Source organism: Halyomorpha halys, unplaced genomic scaffold, assembly GCF_000696795.3.
Source record: "Halyomorpha halys isolate HHAL.00 unplaced genomic scaffold, Hhal_1.1 Scaffold1506.1, whole genome shotgun sequence".
Lineage (NCBI taxonomy): Eukaryota > Metazoa > Arthropoda > Insecta > Hemiptera > Pentatomidae > Halyomorpha > Halyomorpha halys.
Genome location: NW_027106948.1, coordinates 92,411 through 112,520, shown reverse-complemented (window position 1 = coordinate 112,520; position 20,110 = coordinate 92,411). Strand labels below are relative to the sequence as shown.

The 20,110-nt window shown below is 34.4% G+C and overlaps 2 protein-coding genes across 4 annotated transcripts in view; both read right to left on the bottom strand.

Annotated features, from left to right (window-relative positions):
* Window positions 1-4,514: 4,514 nt before the first annotated feature.
* LOC106689882 (zinc finger protein 26) lies at window positions 4,515-10,640 on the bottom strand. Its single transcript, XM_014435082.2, has 4 exons — window positions 10,500-10,640; window positions 10,007-10,070; window positions 8,871-8,918; window positions 4,515-6,438 (listed from the first exon to the last, which is right to left on the bottom strand). Exons 2-4 carry the CDS (start codon window positions 10,029-10,031, stop codon window positions 5,129-5,131), a joined length of 1,383 nt encoding a protein of 460 aa, XP_014290568.1. The 5' UTR covers window positions 10,032-10,070; window positions 10,500-10,640; the 3' UTR covers window positions 4,515-5,128.
* Window positions 10,641-16,837: 6,197 nt separating this feature from the next.
* Window positions 16,838-20,110, bottom strand: part of LOC106689887 (zinc finger autosomal protein) — a 31,735-nt gene continuing 28,462 nt past the window's right edge. For all 3 annotated transcript variants that reach the window (XM_067045232.1, XM_067045234.1, XM_067045235.1), the window contains one exon: window positions 16,838-18,646. In XM_067045232.1, coding sequence (XP_066901333.1) covers window positions 17,670-18,646 — 977 coding nt within the window. In that variant the 3' untranslated portion in view covers window positions 16,838-17,669. The remainder of the gene's footprint in view (window positions 18,647-20,110) is intronic.

Below are 20,110 nucleotides of genomic sequence, written 5' to 3'. Positions count from 1 at the left end.
CGATGTTTTTGAACAAATATTTCAGAAACATAAGGTCTGTTCCAACGATCCCGCATTCTACGGCCTGTAAGAAGTGCTTTTTGAAGTAGAGTCCGATAACGACTTAAAAAACATCGATATTTTAAAATGTCCATGTTTTTTGTAGTCGATGTTGGATTTTTTATTTCAAAATCACTTCTTACAGGCCGTAGAATGCGGGATCGTTGGAACAGACCTTATGTTTCTGAAATAGTTGTTCAAAAACATCGATGTATTTTGGGTAATGTATCATAAGGAACATTATTTTGATATTAAACATTGATATTTCATAACATCGATGTTTTTTTTTATCAATGGTGCATTTTTTTTTGCAAATCCACTTCCGACTGGCCGGACTATACGTCGTCGTTGGAACAGACCTTGAATTACTGAAATGGTTGTTCAAAAACATCGATGTTTTTTGGCAAAGATTTGTATGCAATGATATTTTAATATTGAGCAAAGATATTTTAAAACATCGTTGTTTTTCTAGTCGTAATTTATCTCTATCATGTCGATAGCTTGAAGGTTGGAGGTACTTTTTTATTCGACCATATTTTTGATAGGAATCTATTTATATACTGAAAATTTTTGGTTTTCATTTAGTTACTTTTGAAAAAAAAATGAAAAATTGGGATAAAACATCGTTGTTCAGAAAACATCGGCTTAAAAACATCGATGTCGCATTCCTATCTTGCACTCTTACGGGCCTCACTCTCCAGTAGGATGTGCTCCACTCTCAGAGGTACCTTGCAGATCAGTGGGTATAGTCCCTTCATAATGGTTATGGCTGCCTGTACAGTGGGCATTCTATGGGCATGGCTGTCTGTACAGTGGGCATTCTATGGGCATGGCTGTCTGTACAGTGGGCATTCTATGGGCATGGCTAGCTGTACAGTGGGCATTCTAAAATCATAAATTGCTATTTCAAGTTATGGGTGTGGCTATTGGAGAGCGTAATATAAACTTCTTAACGGAAGTAGAAGATTACTCCTAACGCTGATTAAATACCTTAATGCTTATCATTCAAATACATAGTACGGGATACCTATATCGACCAGTACATGTTCTAATATGTCACAACCTCTCAAGAGAAGATCATAACAACAAACAAAGCAGATGGTAATCCTTCCCGGTTTGGCCCCACTAAGCCCCTATTTTTCCTTTTATTTATTTAATATATTTTTTCGTACCCTTCATTAAAATAAATTAGTACAACATAATTATATAATACATGAAATGTATTATATATGCTTTAGGACCTTTTTTATCGACCTTTTATTTATTTATTATACTTTTTCATACCCTTCATTAAAATAAATTAGTACAACATAATTACTATTCCTACACTTCATGTATTATATGGTATATGCTTTTACTGAATCTTCTCCCTTTGATTGTCTTATGGCATTATAAGGAGCTGATATCAGTCCAATTAAGGTGGTATAGCCTAGCTATAGCCAAAGACTACGCCATGGAAATAACGGAATGTGAAGGGACCCTTTCGCTGGTTAGGTGTGAAGTAAGACGGCTTTAGACTGCAGAGTCTTAAGTCCTTCCCCGTTGTGGACAGTGCTCTGCCCCTCCCAGGTCTCCATGAAGGGGCGATATCTCGAAACAGGGTTAGAACAAGCCTTCAATCAATTTGATGTGTTCCCGCCACTGTGGGGAGTTAGATCTGTTCACGTATGACAATATTCTTAGCCCTCTGAAGTGTAGTTAACCTGACGATTCGTCGAAGAACGGAACCCTGCAGCCCGGTCATCGTTATCTTATAGAGATGTATCATTAAAGGTGCACCATGGAGAAGAGTCGGTCTGATGTATCATTAAAGGTGCACCATGGAGAAGAGTCAGTCTGATGTATCATTAAAGGTGCACCATGGAGAAGAGTCGGTCTGATGTATCATTAAAGGTACACCATGGAGAAGAGTCGGTCTGATTACTACCTTGTAAATTTGTAGCTCTAGGTGTAATGAAAGTTGGGGGACATGAGCAGATGGTGTAGCCTGTAAGACTTAAGTCGGGCTAGCTTGAGCCTCTTCTTGTAATGATTATAGAATGTGAGATGGCGATCCAAGATCACAACAAGGTAGAGAATAGTATTAGAAATATTCCGCTCCTGTGCATCCACTACGAATCACTGGGGCAAGCAGTTCTTTTAGCCTTTTTGGAAGGCCATGACAATAGCATCAGTCTTGGACAGGTTCATCCTGATGCCATTCTTCAATACAGCTATTTTGGTGGCAGAAGCTTCCTGTGCAAGTGTTAGAGCCCATTTAGATCTGGCACTAGGGGCATAGATTCCTATGCTACCCTGTAAAGAACAAGGGTCCCAGCACTGAATCTTGTGGTACTCTGTAGGTGGTGGTAGCTAGGGGTGATAGTTCTACACCAACCCGTATGACGAAGGACCTTCCACTTAGATAGCTTCTAATCAGTCGATATAGGTCAGCGGGGAACTTGAACTCCTCCAGCCGGCAAAGTAGAAGTAGGTGTGAAACACTATCGCCTGGCTACGGTCCTAAGATATAAAGGCCGTCACTCTGTTCCTCCTCATCTGGTCGATGGTGTGCACTTGGAGTTTTGCCAAGTGATGCTCACAAGAGACACTCTTCTGAAAACCAGTTTGGTACCGGTGAAATTGCATGTGCAGCATCATAGTGCTCAATGAGTTGATGTGTGAAAGTAGGCTAATCGGCCTATAATGCTCAGACAAGTCCCCTTTCTTCCCTGGCTATAGGAGCGGTAAAACAATAGCTTGTTTCCATGCTGTGGGAAAATATGACAAGTGCAAGCAATGTTAGCATGTTCTATGCATATATCATCTTTGAACAATTTGTTTAAAACAGGAAGGGGAGACCTAAGTTAGTTAAATCAAGAAACATTGAAAAAGTAGATAGAAGAAAATTGAAAAGAAGCGTGAGCTCGCTCTCCATGGAGGCCTTACTTATCTTACCTTTAAAACAAATATTTGTAGCGCGTATTGGTATTGTATTGGTCCAATGCCACAATCTCTCAAGAGATTATAACTCCAAAAATAGCAGAAGGGAAGGGTCCAATTTTTCCCAAAGCCATGGCTAAGATTTGCCTTAATTCATAATTAGCATAAAGAATCATCATAATTTAGTGAAACCATCTCTTCTGTACATGAGTCACTTACATTCATCAAAATAAAGCACACCTCACCTGATCAACATTATTGCTACAGTATACTCCTTAGATAATCAATATAGCGACGGAATTTGACATTGACTCGATAATATTAAGCATAAAGGTGCAATCAAGCAAAAAAAAAAAAAACATACATATTCAAAAGCAGTTTCAAAAGTCCACCTCTGGCAGTACTATCATTTAAGCAATAAAATATAATTAAAACATAAGGTTAGCATTTTGAGCAAAAATTATTAATCTTATTCTAATTATTTAAACACTTACGGGATATTACTGAGTAACATGAGACAGTTTTATCGGTTGTGCATTTCTTTCAAATAATTTCCCTAAAGCAATAGGACAGATTTAATTTCAATTGGGTGATCCGTAGGTAGTTGAGGTGCAGATCATGGCACCAGTTTGAATCAGCCCTGGGAGACTTTTTTCATTTCTGTCCCTCAAAATGATAACTGTATTTATATTTGCAGTAATTTATTTAATAAAATTAATTTATGTTAATAAATCATTAAAATAACCTTCAGAAGAATATTTGTTATAAGATAAAAAAAAATACAAACTTTTATTAGAATCAATTATTTTATTCGGTATTATTCCAACCGAACATTTTAGTCTTCGTACTTATACTTTTCCTATCCATCTTATTTCTATTTTTGATTGGAGAAGATGGTCAGGGGGTGCGGTCAGCAAAGAACAACATAAATAAACAAAAAAATATTGATTTATGCTGACGTTTCGACCTGAGTTTCAGGTCTTCATCAGGGCTATAGAACAAAAGAGATAACAACAACATTTAGAGAAACATAAAATTGAAAAGAAACACCTCATTATTTCTATTTTCTTTTGATTTATGCTGTTCATTTTTATATAATTTTCACAACATTCTTTTATAATCACACCACAGTTTACTATATATTTCTTGTCACCTTCTAGTCTTGTCCTTGTTTACAACACTTTTTAGTTTGTTTTTTTTTATCTTGTTTTTTAGCTCCAATGAAGCTCTGTAAAGATGGTTCCTGAATAGTAAATACTTTTTGTACTAGCCTCAGCTCTTCTTTCGGCTCTTACATAAACTATCTTCCTTTCTTAATTATATACCTTGAATTAATCTTTCAAGTTTCATTCTTTTTTTTTTTTTTGATGAATTTATAATTATATTAAAAAAAAAATTAAGGCAGAATTAAAATTAATTTGGAAGAAAAAGACTATAACTATCTCAAAAAAATTACTAGGCATCAATGTGAAGGGATGGGGCAGGTTGGCACAGGATAAGGCAACTTTAAAACAGGAAGGAGTAAGTTGATTCACTATTTTAAAAAATCACAATCGGTTGTCAAAAATTTTATTATCATTTTTACACAAGTACTTGAAAAGTTACAATAAAAAACATAGAAAAAGTTATTCCACAAACATGAATATAAGAAAAACTTGTAAAATTATGAATTTAAATCAAGTTCAGGAACAACTAGTACTATTTAATTAAAGAACTATAAACCAGTGTCAGGAGAGTGTATATACACAAATTAATAAAAAAAATTATAATAATAAAAATAAATAGATGGTGATTTATTTGTAATATGAAACAGACAAAAATAATGTGTAAAGTGACCAATACTCTGAGGACAACCTCCTTTACAACTTTACTAAGAAGTTGCTTTGTGGTCTTAATTTAACTTATCTCAAACGTTACAGTCAATTCCCAGCTTTTACTAGTCCATTCAATATCTCCAACAAGTAGTAAAATTTAATGACTAGTGGGGCGATAGGAGTACTTCCTAAACCTGTGTGGTAGTCATCAATTGGTATATTTAACAGTTAAATGGTTACAATGAGGACAGTTTGAGGGCTATGCACCCTTAAAATGAGCCATGACAAGAATTTTCAGATTTATTTTTGTCCCCAGCTGCAGTCATTATTTACAATCCACATTAATCATGTTCTCACGTGTGATGCCTCTTTATATGTCTTTTAACATTGCCGGATCTTATTGATTTATAATCACAGTGAGGACATTGATGGTGAGCCTTTTCATCTGTGTGAAAGGCCATATGAGTTTTCATGTCTTCAGATCCTACTGATTCATAATCACAGAGAGGGCATTCATTGAACTTATCTGTATGACGGGACATAATGTGTGATTTTATATATCCAGATGTTACAGATTTAAAATCACAGTGAGGACACTTATATGGTTTCTCACCTGTGTGACGGGCCATGATATGCTTTTTCACATTACCAGATTTTACTGATTTATAATCACAGTGAGGACATTGATGATAGGCCTTTTCACCCGTGTGAAGGGCCATATGAGTTTTCATATCTTCAGATCCTACTGATTCATAATCACAGAGGGGGCATTTATCAATCTTATCTGTATGATGGGACATTATATGTCCAGACGCTACTGATTTAAATTCACAGTGAGGATACTCATATGGTTTCTCACCTGTGTGACGGGCAATATGTTTTTTCATTGTTTCAGACTGTACTGAACTATAGTCACAGTGAGGACATTGATGGGACTTCTCATCTGGGTGACGGGACTTAATATGTCTATTCATACTTCCTGATTGTACTGAAGTATAATCACAGTAAGGACAATGATGGGACTTCTCACCTGTGTGACGGGACTTTATATGTCTCTTCATACTTCCTGATAGCACAGATGCATAATCACAGTAAGGACACTGATGGGGTTTCTCATTGGTGTGATGAGCCATTATATGAGTTTTCATAGTTCCAAAATTTGTTGCTTTATAATCACAGTGAGCACACTGAAAGGACTTCTCACCTGTGTGACGGGCCATTATATGATTTTTCATAGTTTCAGACCGTACTGATCTATAATCACAGTGAGGACATTCATGAGGCTTCTCACCTGTGTGATGGGCTATTATATGTCTTTTCATACTTCCTGATTGTACTGATGTATATTCACAGTAAGGACATTGATGGGATTTCTCACCTGTGTGACGGGCCATTATATGATTTTTGACATGGTTAGATTTTGTTGCTTTGTAATCACAGTAAGGACATTGATGGGGCTTCTCACCTGTGTGATGGGCTGCTATATGACTTTTCATTTGTCCAGATCTTACTGATTTATAATCGCAGAAAGGACATTGATGGGGCTTCTCTCCTGTGTGACGGGCCATTATATGTTCTTTCATATGTCCAGGTTGTGTTGACTTATAATCACAGTGAGGACATTGATGGGATTTATTTTGTCTGGGGCAACTATCATCAGCACCTATAAGCAATAATTATCATATTAAAAAATAATATAAAAGAATTAAGTAGAGGTCAATGAAATATATTCATTTGTTTAAAACTTTTGAAGACAAATAATAAATATAATTGTTATATGATTATTACTAACCACTATCATAAAAATTGTAGTAATGACAATAATTGAAATAGAAAATTTTTTTATCTTTAGGTTGAGATTGGATTCCCCGCAGGTTGTAAGTTACCCCATAGGTTATAAGTTACTGCACTTTCCTTTGAGCACTGGTAACTGAGAGTGTAATTTTATAAACCGTTTTTGATTAAATCATCTATAGATTCCATTTGTAGTTCTAATCTATAGATGCCATTGGTTATTTCTTATAAACCAAGGGGCATCCATCGTGATTCTTAGGACCTTGTAATTTTGAAACGGAATCAGGATGAGGACCAAACATAACAACAGAGCTAATCTTCAAGCTCCAAAGAATATCTCAATAGTAGAAGTCAATCACCAAGTAATTGTAATCTCATTCTTTAATTTTTATGATTCCATGTAATCAACATCAAAATTAATTTCTAACACAACTAAACCAAATTGTAAACCACCTTTGGTTAAAAATTTATCAATTGTCATTAATTATAAAAAAGCAGAGGCATTTCATTTTGTTTTTAATACAGTCCACTTCGTTATTCAAACCAGCTATACGAGAATATAACACTTAATTTGGGTAATATCACCCAAATTTTACTTTGGGGAATACCTAAATTAAACAAATTGATTTCCAATCAAATAACACTAGATTGTATTATTGTATATTATTCAGTATTGAATTCTTGGAGCATAGATTTTAGTTTGTTCCTTACTTCATTAAGAAGTGGTAACATTTTTTATTATTTAAAACTCCATAAATGAGTGCATTGTTTTTTTTTTAAATTGAAATCGTGGATTTGAAAAAATTAAATACGTATGACTAACCTGTGTTGATGTGTGTACAATGCTGGCAAACAAAACAATTTGAGCTCAAAATTTTGTATTAAATATACTTAGTCTGTCTATTTCTGGATAGGTAACTTTTTTAAAGAGAATGGAGACATCAATACCCAATACTGTTGCTAAGAGATAGCCATTATGAAGTATGCAACTTTACCCATCAGATATATTAAATAGATTTTCTTGATATTATATTGTTTATAGGAATGAGTATGATAGTGCTATATATTGAAGAATTAAGAAGAAGAAGGAAACAAATCTAATGCTAACTAAAGTAATATCATGTGGCGACATAATTGAATCAGAGCAGAAAACATGATGTTTAAAAATAAATAAAAAGAAAAAACAATATACCAAAAAAATATATGTATCAACAATTTAAGTATAGAAAACAAAGAATTGCTCTAGAATTATACACAGAACTAGGTTACATTTAAAAATAAACTATCATATGAAAGAAACTAAGATAACAAAGATAAATTATAAAAAATATAGAAAACACCTAATAATAGAAAAATAAATAAAATACTATGGTCGAACCAGATGAGGATTCAACAAGAGAAAATACTATTACTTAATCATACAAATTCATAAACATTATCATAATAACTGTTGTTTGTTATGACTTGTTATTTGTGCTCATTCTGGTTCTATAAGTTTACCCCTTACCACAAATCATAGACTAGTACAAATGCTCGGTAAACAAAGGAAGCAACGAACGTCGGTATCCACACAACTGTTTATTTCTTAAGAAATTTTTGGCTATTATTTATGATTCACTCTACTTTCATTATAAAAATGAACAAAACAAAGATAGGTGAAAGTAAGGCAAATGTAAAGATCGGCAATGTAATTGTAAAATAAACTGCTAAATTTCATTAACAAGTTTTGAAACAATGTATTTACACCAAATTGATAGAATTTTAAAATATACAATCTTAAACAAGAGTTAATTATTGAATTCAAGGGTTCAGAAAATTCTTTAATTAATTTAAGTCCGGAGAGCACAAGTATTCATCTGTTGGCAGTTCTAAATATAAACTGAAAACAAATGTGTGGACGCACAAGCACTCCTTGATTTGTGCCCAAAAACCAACACCCAACTAGCCAATTTAAGCTTCTTTTTTTTTTCATCCCAACTTGTTCCAGCCAATCCAAATGATCCCCCTATAAGCTTGCACATACACGGATTTGCCATTGATTGCCAAAAGTGTAGCGGCACCTTAATGCTGCTATTGAAACATAGTGACATAACATAATTATTTGCTAAATGTAGCAATAGTCGGAAGATACAAGCCAGGGTTATATCTGAGGAGCTCACAAGCAGATTGGCAACAATACGTAAGTAGCAAGGCCTTTGTAAACATAAAACTTGCCAATGTGTCCACTTGAATTTTAATTAGAACTGAATTTTCTTCAAGTAATTTAAAATTAAGATGATATTAAGTTAATATTTTCCTTACCATAATCAATCTCCACTCCCTCCTCTTCTTTGATAACAATCATCGGTACTGCAAAAAATTTTCCAATAAATTAATTATTTAAAATATAAGCCAATATTCATTAATAATTTTATTCCATAGATTAGGGCAAATATAAATAAATTCATAAAAGAAAGAATAATTAATGCTATAATACGAAATTAATACTAATTGATACTTATTATTTTTTTTATTGCAAATAGTCCACAAAACAAAACTTAGATTTTCTAATTATTGGAAATGTTTGGGTTTAGTACCTCAGCAGGCCACAAGACGTTTATTTTATTCAAGTAGAATAGCAAAATCTTTGTCGATTCTTCAACAAAATACCCCTTACAAAGTTGAGTAACTAATTTAACCTAAAATAATATTGCATTTTTTTTTTGTAAGAATAAATAAATAATGTATCAATTATTAATCAAATAGGTTATACATGAAAAGCCAAACACAAACAGTTTTTACACATAGTTTTACTAGAGAGCCTCCTGAAAACTGTGTCAAGTGTCTATTGAGTAAAAAATATAGCAGAGGACAACTTTAATGAAGTTGTTATGACGAATAACAAAAATTAATAATAATAACGGGGATAACTCCGGAACGTTGTCTAAAAACTAATATAATTTAAACAAGGAAGATTATTATTCAATCACCATTTTCATATTAGTTTGAAATATTAGGTTATTTTTTGGTTTATTAAACTTAACTAAAAAAATTACTTTATTAAGAGCATAATTATTTTATAAAATTAGGATCCTTAAACTCTGTCAAATATATATCTTAACGTTAGAAGTTCAATCAAGAAGCACATTGAAAAAAGGTAGTTAACTAATACCTAGTTTTTCCACTTTTTTTTTTTTTAAATATTGTAAACGTTGCACTTTGACAGCAGACTCAGATAGCCATAGATATTCTAACTAACTTTCTAATGACAACATTAATTCTGAAATTAAGTCAAGCCATCATGGTAGTGTTAACTATTATTAAACATATTCAATAATATGTATAAATACATCTCATTAAATACTGCTAACCACTAGATAATAACTAAAAGAGACAGTAGAAATCATAAGGATGTTGAAATTGAAAAATTGAAAACTGTTTATAGAAAAAAAGCTTACTCGCAGGATCAGTTTCCTCAGCCATTTCTTCGGGTACAAAAACTATGAAACACCAAAAATGTACCTGAAAAAATTAATAAAATACACCATGAGCCGTATTTAGAATATCTGTAAATATGATGCAATTAGGAACTTAATCAGGCTAAATCTTCACATAAATTATGAATTCCAATAGTTATTTTGAATACCCTATACAAAAAATTGAGTATTATTTTCTCATAACATTTCTAGGTATTGTATTAAAACACGACATTTCATATTATTATACTTAAAAATAACTGTTACTGGGCCAAATACAAATTGATAATGATTTAAATGTTCCATTTCATCAGCAATGTTTATAAGACACATGGTTAACACATGACCACTCCCACAACGAATAGTAAAATATGTTATCAGCTTAATTATGCAGTATAATTAAAAAATAACAAAAGGCATGCCATGATCCACATATGTCAATAAAATCTTTTCAATCAGTCAAAACTCAACTTACAACAAATCAATGTCCTGAGGTGAACTTCAGTACTGAATGAGATGTTATTCCTAAGAGCTATGTAGTTCGTGAACGAGCTAGTTCAATTGGAAAAAAGAACTAATTAGTTCAGTTGGTCTCTAGTTCCTTTCGCTTGTGAACTTAAAATTATCGGACTAAGAACAATAAAACGAGGAGGGTTCATTAGTTCATTTCCATTTAGTTCAACTCGAACCACTGCCGTGTTCACCCCATGTCTATTGTCGAATTAACTGCTTTGTTAATCAACGTTTTCGCTTTTTCTGATTTGATAAATAGAGTGGTTTGAGTAATAATTTAGTATTGTGTCACTCGAATCGTGTTCATGAGTTCATTTTGAGCGAATCGTATTATTTCATTATTATTGTAAATAATTTCAATGTCTACATATTTTATTTTGTACTCATTGTTTAAATGTTTTAATACTTCGATGTAGTAATTTTGTTTTGTCATTATCAACAGGTCGTCAATTTATTTAATTAGTATTATTGGTTTATGTTCTATTTTATTTGTTTGTTTTTCTAATAGTTTATTTAAATATATTCCACTCATTACTGTTATAACTGAGATTAGAAGACCCTCTGCTTGTTTAAAAAGTGTCCTTTATTATGCATAATTCAATTCCTTCAAAGTACATTTTTTAAATTTTGTATTATCTTTAAGTTTTTTCCAGTTTTATTTATTATTTTTGAATGAGGTGTGACCGTAGATAGCTATGAGGGGAAGATGGTCGGGGGTGTGGTCGACAAAGGTATATAAAGAAACAAAACTTATTTATTTACTCTGGATCTGCAACTGTTCTCTTTGATGATATCCGCTGTTTTTGCAGAATTTGAAATATGGAAAAGATTATCTGCACATATCTGGTTAACTTCATGACCACTAAGCGCGTCTGATGATGGTCTGGATTGTATGATTGAAGCTCAAGAATCGGTAATCAACGTTTTGATTGTCTTTCCCTTTCTTACATTTGAAAACATAATCAAACCCCGAAAAGAATGATGAGCGTAGTAAACATGGAGATGTTATTTTTGGTAGGGGTTTCCGGTGGTGGAAGATCCTCCTTAGAAGCTCGTTGTTTATGTTTTCCATATAGATAATAAAAGAAATGAACTACATCGAAAATTATAGCAAGTGCCTCTCCATCAATCTAGCTATAGTTGGTCTCAGAAGTGACCTTGATGCGTAGAACATCGGCCTTTCTGTACTTTCTATTGTGTGGCTGAGGTCATCGGCAATGTTAGATCAAATAAGAACACGATCGTCGCAAAGTTTTAGTTTAGAGTTTTAAAAACGCTGCCACACAGTTGGGTGTCCACAACCCCTTATCTTTTTGGGTTTGGGTGCCACCAAAACGCTTGTCTTTTCTCAACATCCATTGGGGAGGATACTAAATCGTAGAAAAATCTGGCGCAAATATTGAGTAATACGTAACTAAACCTAAGAAAATCATTGTTTGACGGACGTGGAATACCTTGGATTGCTACAGTGGTAGGAGATTTGCTCAGTTTATTGTATTCCTGTATAGTACGACAATATGTCCTAAATATTCCATTTTCTCCTCTAAGAACAAGCATTCATTGTTTTTCAAGTGGTCATATTGAGAATGTCGCTGGAGACACAATTAAAGATTTCGAAAGCATTCCTCCCTGGATGCACCACACACAATGATGTCATCGAAATACGATTCTGTATTTAAAAGCTCTTTTAGAATTTCGTACAATATTTGGTTGAATTCTGAGGGGGATGTTTAATTCCAAAACTTAGGCTATGCATACAAAAAGTGCCCCTGTGTGTAAAAATTGTCTGTATCCTACTGTTGTCATGTTTGACTGTTCGGTGCAAATAAGCTTTGTACAGATCAAGTTTGTAAAAATATCTGGAATTTTGGAGACTAAGTAAGTGTATTTAAGCTAGTATAATATTGAGATTTAATGGTAATGTTCATTCTTCATCTCTCTTATTTTTTCCATTTAAAAAACTATTAGCCCCCTACTACCTCCATGCTACTCTGTAACCTACTGTTTTCGTTTGCTAATAAAAACATATTTTACGGGTAAACCATTCGTTTTCATTTTATAACAGAGACGTCGGGATTTCAAAGGATCACTCAATAAAAAATGAACTATCTAGTTCATTATAACTACACGTGAACGAACTACATAGTCTATACTACTGAAAAGATCCCAGTCCGTATTTCTCGGGTTTCTATACGGTGAAAAGACTTTCCAGTTCACAGCAAGACATGAAATCTAGATTTCTTGAAAGAACTGTTATATCAGTCAAGGAGGAGGCTTGTCCACTGAAAATGAAGTCTAAAAAGCCAGATGGTTTAGGAAGAGTTATTAGGAAGTAAAGGTCAACAGCCATTAGGTCCACTAAGGAAAGGACTATAGTGTCGCTAAAGCATATCAACCCATTAGTTTATCCTCTTTCCTCTTTTAGATTCTGGAGAAGTTGATGGCAGTTTCCTTACAAGTAACTGGATACCCTCAGGGGAGTTGCATCTCACCGTTGCTGTGGTGCCTGGTTATGGATAGCCTAGAGAGAAGACTTGAGGATGCTGGCATATTCGCGCAAGCATTTGCTAACGATAAAGTGATCCTCATTATAGGAACGTTCAGGAACTAATGCAAGTCGCATGCAATGTATTACAGACATGGTACACTAAAATGAAGCTTTCAGTAAACCCATCAAAGACGGAGCTGATTCTATTTACTAGGAAGAGGAGATTGGGTATATTTCAAACCCCGACTTTCTTTTGCAATCATCTCCAATTAATCCAAAATATCAAATACCTCTGAATTAGTTTGGATGCAAACCTAAACTGGTGATCTCATTTGGCAGATATTAAAAGAAAAATTAGTGCTGGGGTTTCAACCCAGAGGTTTTGCATTGGATTTTTGCAGTAATAATAAGACAGAGAATCTACTATGTAAGCATTGTGTGGTGGACTGCCCTGCATAGAGCTTCCCATTTGTGAATGGTGAGTAGAATCCAAAGAATGGGCTGTATTGACATAATTGGGGCATTTCGCACAACACCGACTAAGGTATTAGACGTCCTGCTTTCCTTAATACCGCTTCACTTATCGATTAAAGGGGAAGCGGTACAAGCCTATCTAAGAATGAGAGTAAATAGACAGTGGACAGAAACGGGAGAAGTTATCGATACTATAATACCGCTCACCACAGCTAAATAAAACATCCGCTCTGGACAAAATTAGTCAAGTATAGCCAAGGATAGAGGATTGGCTACACGGTTTAGTAGAAACCTCAGGAGATCTGACCTGTTTCACAGATGGATCAAGAAAGGATTCGACTGGACTAACAGGGGCTGGAGTTTAGAAGACTAAGGCATAGAATTAAGCTTCCCACAATACTCGACTGTCTTTCAGGCAGAAGTGTTTGCCATTTTGTCGGCAGCTACATGCCCTTAAGTCACCAGCTATGAAAGGACAGACATCACCATCTTTTCAGATAGTGATGTCTGCCCTTCAAGCCCTTGAGTCACCTAAGGTCATCTCTACATTGGTGAGAGAGTGTGAACAAGCCTTAGAATCATTAGCGTGCTTAAAGAAGCTTAAGTTAGTTGTGGGTCCCAGGACACAAGGGAATAACAGGTAATGAAAAAGCTGATCAGCTTGCTAGAAACGGGGCTGAGCACCCTCCTATAGGACCAGGACCATTCCTAGGGCTGAGCACCTTCCTATAGGACCAGAACCATTCCTAGGTATTTCTAAAAGGCATAAGAGAAGAGTTGTTCTTGACTAGAAATAGAAGATAGCAGGCAAGGAGTGGTGGGAATGTATAGGGCTGAGACAGGCCAAGATTTTAATAACTAATCCCTCTACTTTTAAAACTAAGTGGCTGCTAGGTCTATACAGAAATGAACACCGATTGTTAATAGGAGTTCTTACAGGTCATTGCAGACTTAAAAGACATCTTAAGATATGTGTAGTAGTTCACGATGAAAGCTACTGTTTATGTGGACAGGTCCCAGAGACTGCCTTACATTACATAGCCGTTTGTGACCGGTATGCGTCACTAAAGTATAGGCTTCTAGGCTCAAATCACGTCATAGTCGTAGAAAATGAGGCTTTCTCTATAGATTGGGCGTCCCTTTTAAATTTCATTAGAAAGTCGAAAAGGTTCGATATAGAGGAATAAGGTACATAAAAGAGCCATTCCACTTCTTTGTCTTGGGGTAGGTGAAAAGCCTACTTCTTAACTTGCCGAACTTGTTACCCCCATCGTTACCAGTACCAATAAAGATGATCTTTTTGGCTTCCTAAATAAGTTTTGATTTACGGAAAATCAGAACTTTGGGATCGTCTTACTCGACCGTAAGATCTATAACCAAAGAGGCTAAAATTGATTCAATGTTAATTAGAAAAGTCCAGAACATGATCGGACATAGTGCGTTGGTGATGTAGAATCGTGCAAAAAGTAACCGAGTATAAGAGCTCGTAAAGTTACACACACATTAGAGCATGGTAAAAATGTTACCCATCACACTCTAATAAATCAGATGCATGAAGTTGACCATAAAACAAAAATTATTGCAGTGGGCAAGACCTACTTGTGGGGTCACACCATACCAAACCATGGTTTTACCTTCACCATGCTTTAACCAGAGGGGTGCTATAACCCTACTCTCCTGTCCAAAAGGAGTGGAAATTAGGCCACTGCCACGGAGGGCTAATTTACGTTGACGTTAATAAGAATTTCCCGCCTGTTTTGTCTATAAAACCGGACATTTAATAGCAAATGTGAAGAGATTAGAAGTTGTAGTAAATGCTATTTAAAATAATTTCCTTCGTCAGCAATTAAAATCCATTAAGCACTCCTCGACAAATTCGTGCTTATTTCTTAGTTTTATTCAGACATTTCACAACAATCAATACTAGCTGAATATGACTCTGAATGAAATAATATGAAAACACAAACATATAAACTTGGTAAATTCTTTTTTAATAGATGGTCCTAGAGTTGCCACTGGAAAAAAATATTAATAAAATCTATTATCAATCAGTCTTATAGCGTTGTAGAGACCCTATCGATCAGTGACCGTCCGTTCTATGATCGTTACCCTTTCCAGCTAAGACGAAGAGCTTCAGTTCGTCCCACCTCCAAGCATCACCTATGTTTTTTCTAGTCAAATATTGTGTTCATTTATTCAGTAAAATGTAAATAATTTAATAATGTTTTATATCAACATGTAAATAGTATCATAATTGTAAATATGTTGATTTAATAAATAAAGTTTACTAAAAAGAATATACTGAATCACAAAAATGTTAGTTCTTACTGCTGGTGACACTCACCTTTGTACTCTTAGTAGAATCAATACGCAACGGATGGTGCTGAAACAGTACCTTCTTCTGAACAGGAAATAGGACATTAAGTATATTCTTACATCTTTTTTTTTATTAAATGAAGAGTTATTTCACACTTGTTCCTTACTGGTCTCCTATTTCTTCTACCTTTGATACTTTCGTATGTCACGGCGCCTTGTAGCACTTCGGGTTTACATATACCCTTTCGTATCTACAGGAATAGTACCAGGTAGAACGAGGATAAAATCCTCAGAGATATTACGGCTGTCGCCCCGTAAGTCTAATCCTATCTCTTCACCTCCTTGTCAACTACCATACCTATAATGACCACGCATTGTCGAGGCTTTCTGCTCAAGAATACCAAACATTATCTATTTTGAAGTCGTTGTTGGAACAAACCTTACGTTACAGATATGAATGTTAAAAAACATAGATGTATTTTTGGCAATGTTTTTTAAACAATATTTTAATATTTAACATGGATATTTTAAAACATGGATGTTTTGTAGTGGATGTCACATCCTTAGTTCCAGCAACAACTACTGCATGTCCTTGGAACTGACCTTAGTTACTAAAATAGATGTTCAAAAACATTGATGTATTTTGTCAATGTTTTGTAAGGAATGATATTTTAATATTGAACATTAATACTTTAAAACATCGATGTTTTTGTAGATGTCACATCCCTAGTTGTTATATGAACCATCTCCCTTCATTAATTATATATACTGAATTAATCTTTCAAGTTGATAAATTTTGTTTTAAGGGGATTTAGTCTCACAAATATTAAATGAATATATAATTATTATATTTCAGAAAAATAATGACAGAATTAAAATTAAATTGGTAGAAAAAGACTAGTTGTATCTCAAAAAAAAGTACTAGGGATCAATATGATCCAGGGATGGGGCAGGTTGGTACAGGACAAGGGATTATTAAAACAGGAAGGAGTAAGTTGATTCACCATTTTAAAAAATCACAATTGGTCACCAACAATTTTATTTTTAAACTCTTAGGTCATTTTTGCCTAAGTGCTTGAAATGTTACAATAAAAAAAAAAATATAAATAGTTACTCCATAAACACAAATATGAGAGAAACTTGCAAAATTATGAACTTAAATCAAGTTCAGGAACAAATAGTACAATTTAATTAAAGAAATATAAACCAGTATCAAGAGTGAATATAGACAAATTAATAAGAAAATTATAATAAAAATAAATAGAACATGATGGTGATAGTGATTTATTTGTAATATCAAACAAATAAAAATAATGAGAACATTTTTTTTTTTTTACCTGAAATTAGATATTGCAGTATATTAAAGTTGAACCACATCATTATATTTCTCAACTAATGACAGTATCCCAAACTGTGTTGAAGTTGAAACATGTCATTACACTTCTCAACTAATGACAGTATACCAAACTTTATTAAAGTTGAAGCACATTGTTACACTTCTCAACTAACGACTGTATCCCGAACTTTATCAAAGTTGAAACACATCATTTCACTTTTCAACTGACAACAGTATTCCAAACTTAACAGTTAATGTCCAGCTTTTACTAATCCTTTAAAATCTCCAACATATAGTACAATTTACTGCCTAGGAGGCCCATCAACATACATTGTTTCTCCAGACCTGCGTGGTGGTCATCAATATGCATATTGAACAGTTGAAACTATGCAGTTAAATGGTTACAATGGGGACAGTGTGAGGGTTATGCACCCTTAAAATGAGCCATGGCAAGAATTTTCAGATTACTGCCCCCAGCTGCAATTCATTATTTATGATCCACATTGATCCACATGTTCTCACGTGTGACGGGCCATTATATGTCTTTTCACATTGCCAGATTTTACTGATTTATAATCACAGTGAGGACACTGATGGGCCTTTTCACCTGAGTGAAGGGCCATATGAGTTTTCATGTCTTCAGATCCTACTGATTCAAAATCACAGAGGGGGCATTTATCGAACTTATCTGTATGACGGGACATTATGTGTGATTTTATTTTTCCAGATGCTACTGATTTATAATCACAATGAGGACACTCATACGGCTTCTCACCTGTGTGACGGGCCATGATATGTTTCTTCATAGTTTCAGATTGAACTGATCTATAATCACAGTGAGGACACTGATGGGACTTCTCGCCTGTGTGACGGGACTTTATATGCCTCTTCATATTACAAGATCCTACTGATTTATAATCACAATAAGGACACTGATGGGATTTCTCATCGGTGTGACGGGCCATTATATGAGTTTTCATATTTCCAAATTTTGTTGCTTTGTAATCACAGTGAGCACACTGAAAGGACTTTTCACCTGTGTGACGGGCCATTATATGACTTTTCATATGTTCAGATTGTGTTGATTTATAATCACAGTGGGGACACTGATGAGGCTTCTCACCTGTGTGATGGGCTATTATATGTCTTTTCATACTTCCTGATTGTACTGATGTATAATCACAGTGAGGACATTGATGGGATTTCTCACCTGTGTGACGGGCCATTATATGACTTTTCATATGGCCAGATTTTGTTGATTTGTATTCACAGTAAGGACATTGATGGGGCTTCTCACCTGTGTGACGGGCCATTATATGGCTTTTCATTTGTCCAGATCCTACTGATTTATAATCACAGTGAGGGCATTGATGGGGCTTCTCTCCGGTATGTCGGGCCATTATATGCACTTTAATATGTCCAGGTTGTGTTGACTTATAATCACAGTGAGGACATTGATGGGATTTATTTTTTTTAGGGCAACTATCCTCAGCACCTATAACCAATAATTATCATATTAAAAAATTATATAAAAACATTAAGTAGAGGTCAATTGAATATATTTATTTGTTTAAAATTATTGAAGACAATTAATAAATATAATTGTTATATGATTATGTAATTTTTATTTAATACAAGATCGGCCTGGAGCCTGTTCCATAATGAATTACAAACTAATATTACTAGTCTTGTAGTTTGTACTCGTACAATTTTGTTTTATAATTACATGATCCAAAACACAAGTTGTACAATCAAAAGTAAAAGAAGGTTAAAATGTCTTTGCAGTCCTTATCACAGACTTGTAAAGCCAGAAAATAAGTGACATGTGCACTCCTTTCTAATGTTGGGTTATGTGACTTTTAAATTATCAAAAATGTCTTAAATCATAAGGCTTCTGAGTTAAAGACAAGGTTACTGCCTTATAATAACACAACTAGAGACTTCTAACAACTGACAATGGTAGTCCTTGCTCCAAGCCACTGATATGTCCATTTAAATTGTAGATAATCAGTTAGATAATTGTAGATAATAAGTTAGATACTTTGAATTTATTTGATTATGTAGATATCAACCATGTATTCGCCATTAATGATAAAATAATTATTCAAGTTTTTTAACTAATATTGTACAAATGAATCCACGGTGTCCATTAGCTCCTACAAACCTCAATATTATTACTTATTACTATTATTATTACTTTCAAAATTGTATGGTGTTATGCAGCTTTCAACAATTTAGCATGCATATATAAGGTTTAATCAAAGGTAATTTAAACATGGGAATTACCAAATGCTTTTTCTATAACTTGCAGTATGGTCTTCAGTCGCATATTGTAACTTCTTTTAGCAAAATGTTATGTTTTTCCATTGTCTGAAACAACATACTATTTTTGCAGACTCTTGAGTCATAGATGATTCCGGACCACTTAGCAGTGACATAATAAAACATGGATGCATGGCCGCAAACAAACATACAGTTGATTGGGCTCCATGGCGATCGAAAAATGCTGCTTTGTTTAAAATTGGAGCATCACTAGTTATCAACAATCCATCTAATATTACACAAACCAAGGAAATTGAGCCATATTACAATAAGAATCGAAAACTGCGGCAACGTTATCTCGCAAAGAAACTACTTTTTGAAATAAAAAGCTGTTTACGGTTACAGCAGGTGCTGGCCAGAGCAATGCCCCTGGACCTCATCCTCAGGGAGGATGTCCTAAAATATGAAGTTAAGAGGCAGGGACTAGAAGCGCTGCCGGAGGAGCTCCAAGAGAGGATTGGTGAGACTCCAAACTTATGGAAGAAAATACTGTGAGAGGACTCAACACAGGAGTGGAATGGACGGTGGGTGGGTAGCAAGCCAGAAGGGCACTACTTTGAGAAAATTCTTCCCTACCGTCCTTTCTAGATTGAAGGCTAAATGGGGGTCCTCCCAGGCTATTGGGTCTCACAGATCC

Coding starts and splice junctions, on each gene's coding strand:
- LOC106689882 (XM_014435082.2), bottom strand. CDS start 10,031: ATGGCTGAGGAAACTGATCCTGCGA. Junction 8,919..10,006: donor TGAGGAAACTGATCCTGCGA/GTAAGCTTTTTT, acceptor AATTTTTTGCAG/TACCGATGATTGTTATCAAA. Junction 6,439..8,870: donor GGGAGTGGAGATTGATTATG/GTAAGGAAAATA, acceptor TATTGCTTATAG/GTGCTGATGATAGTTGCCCC.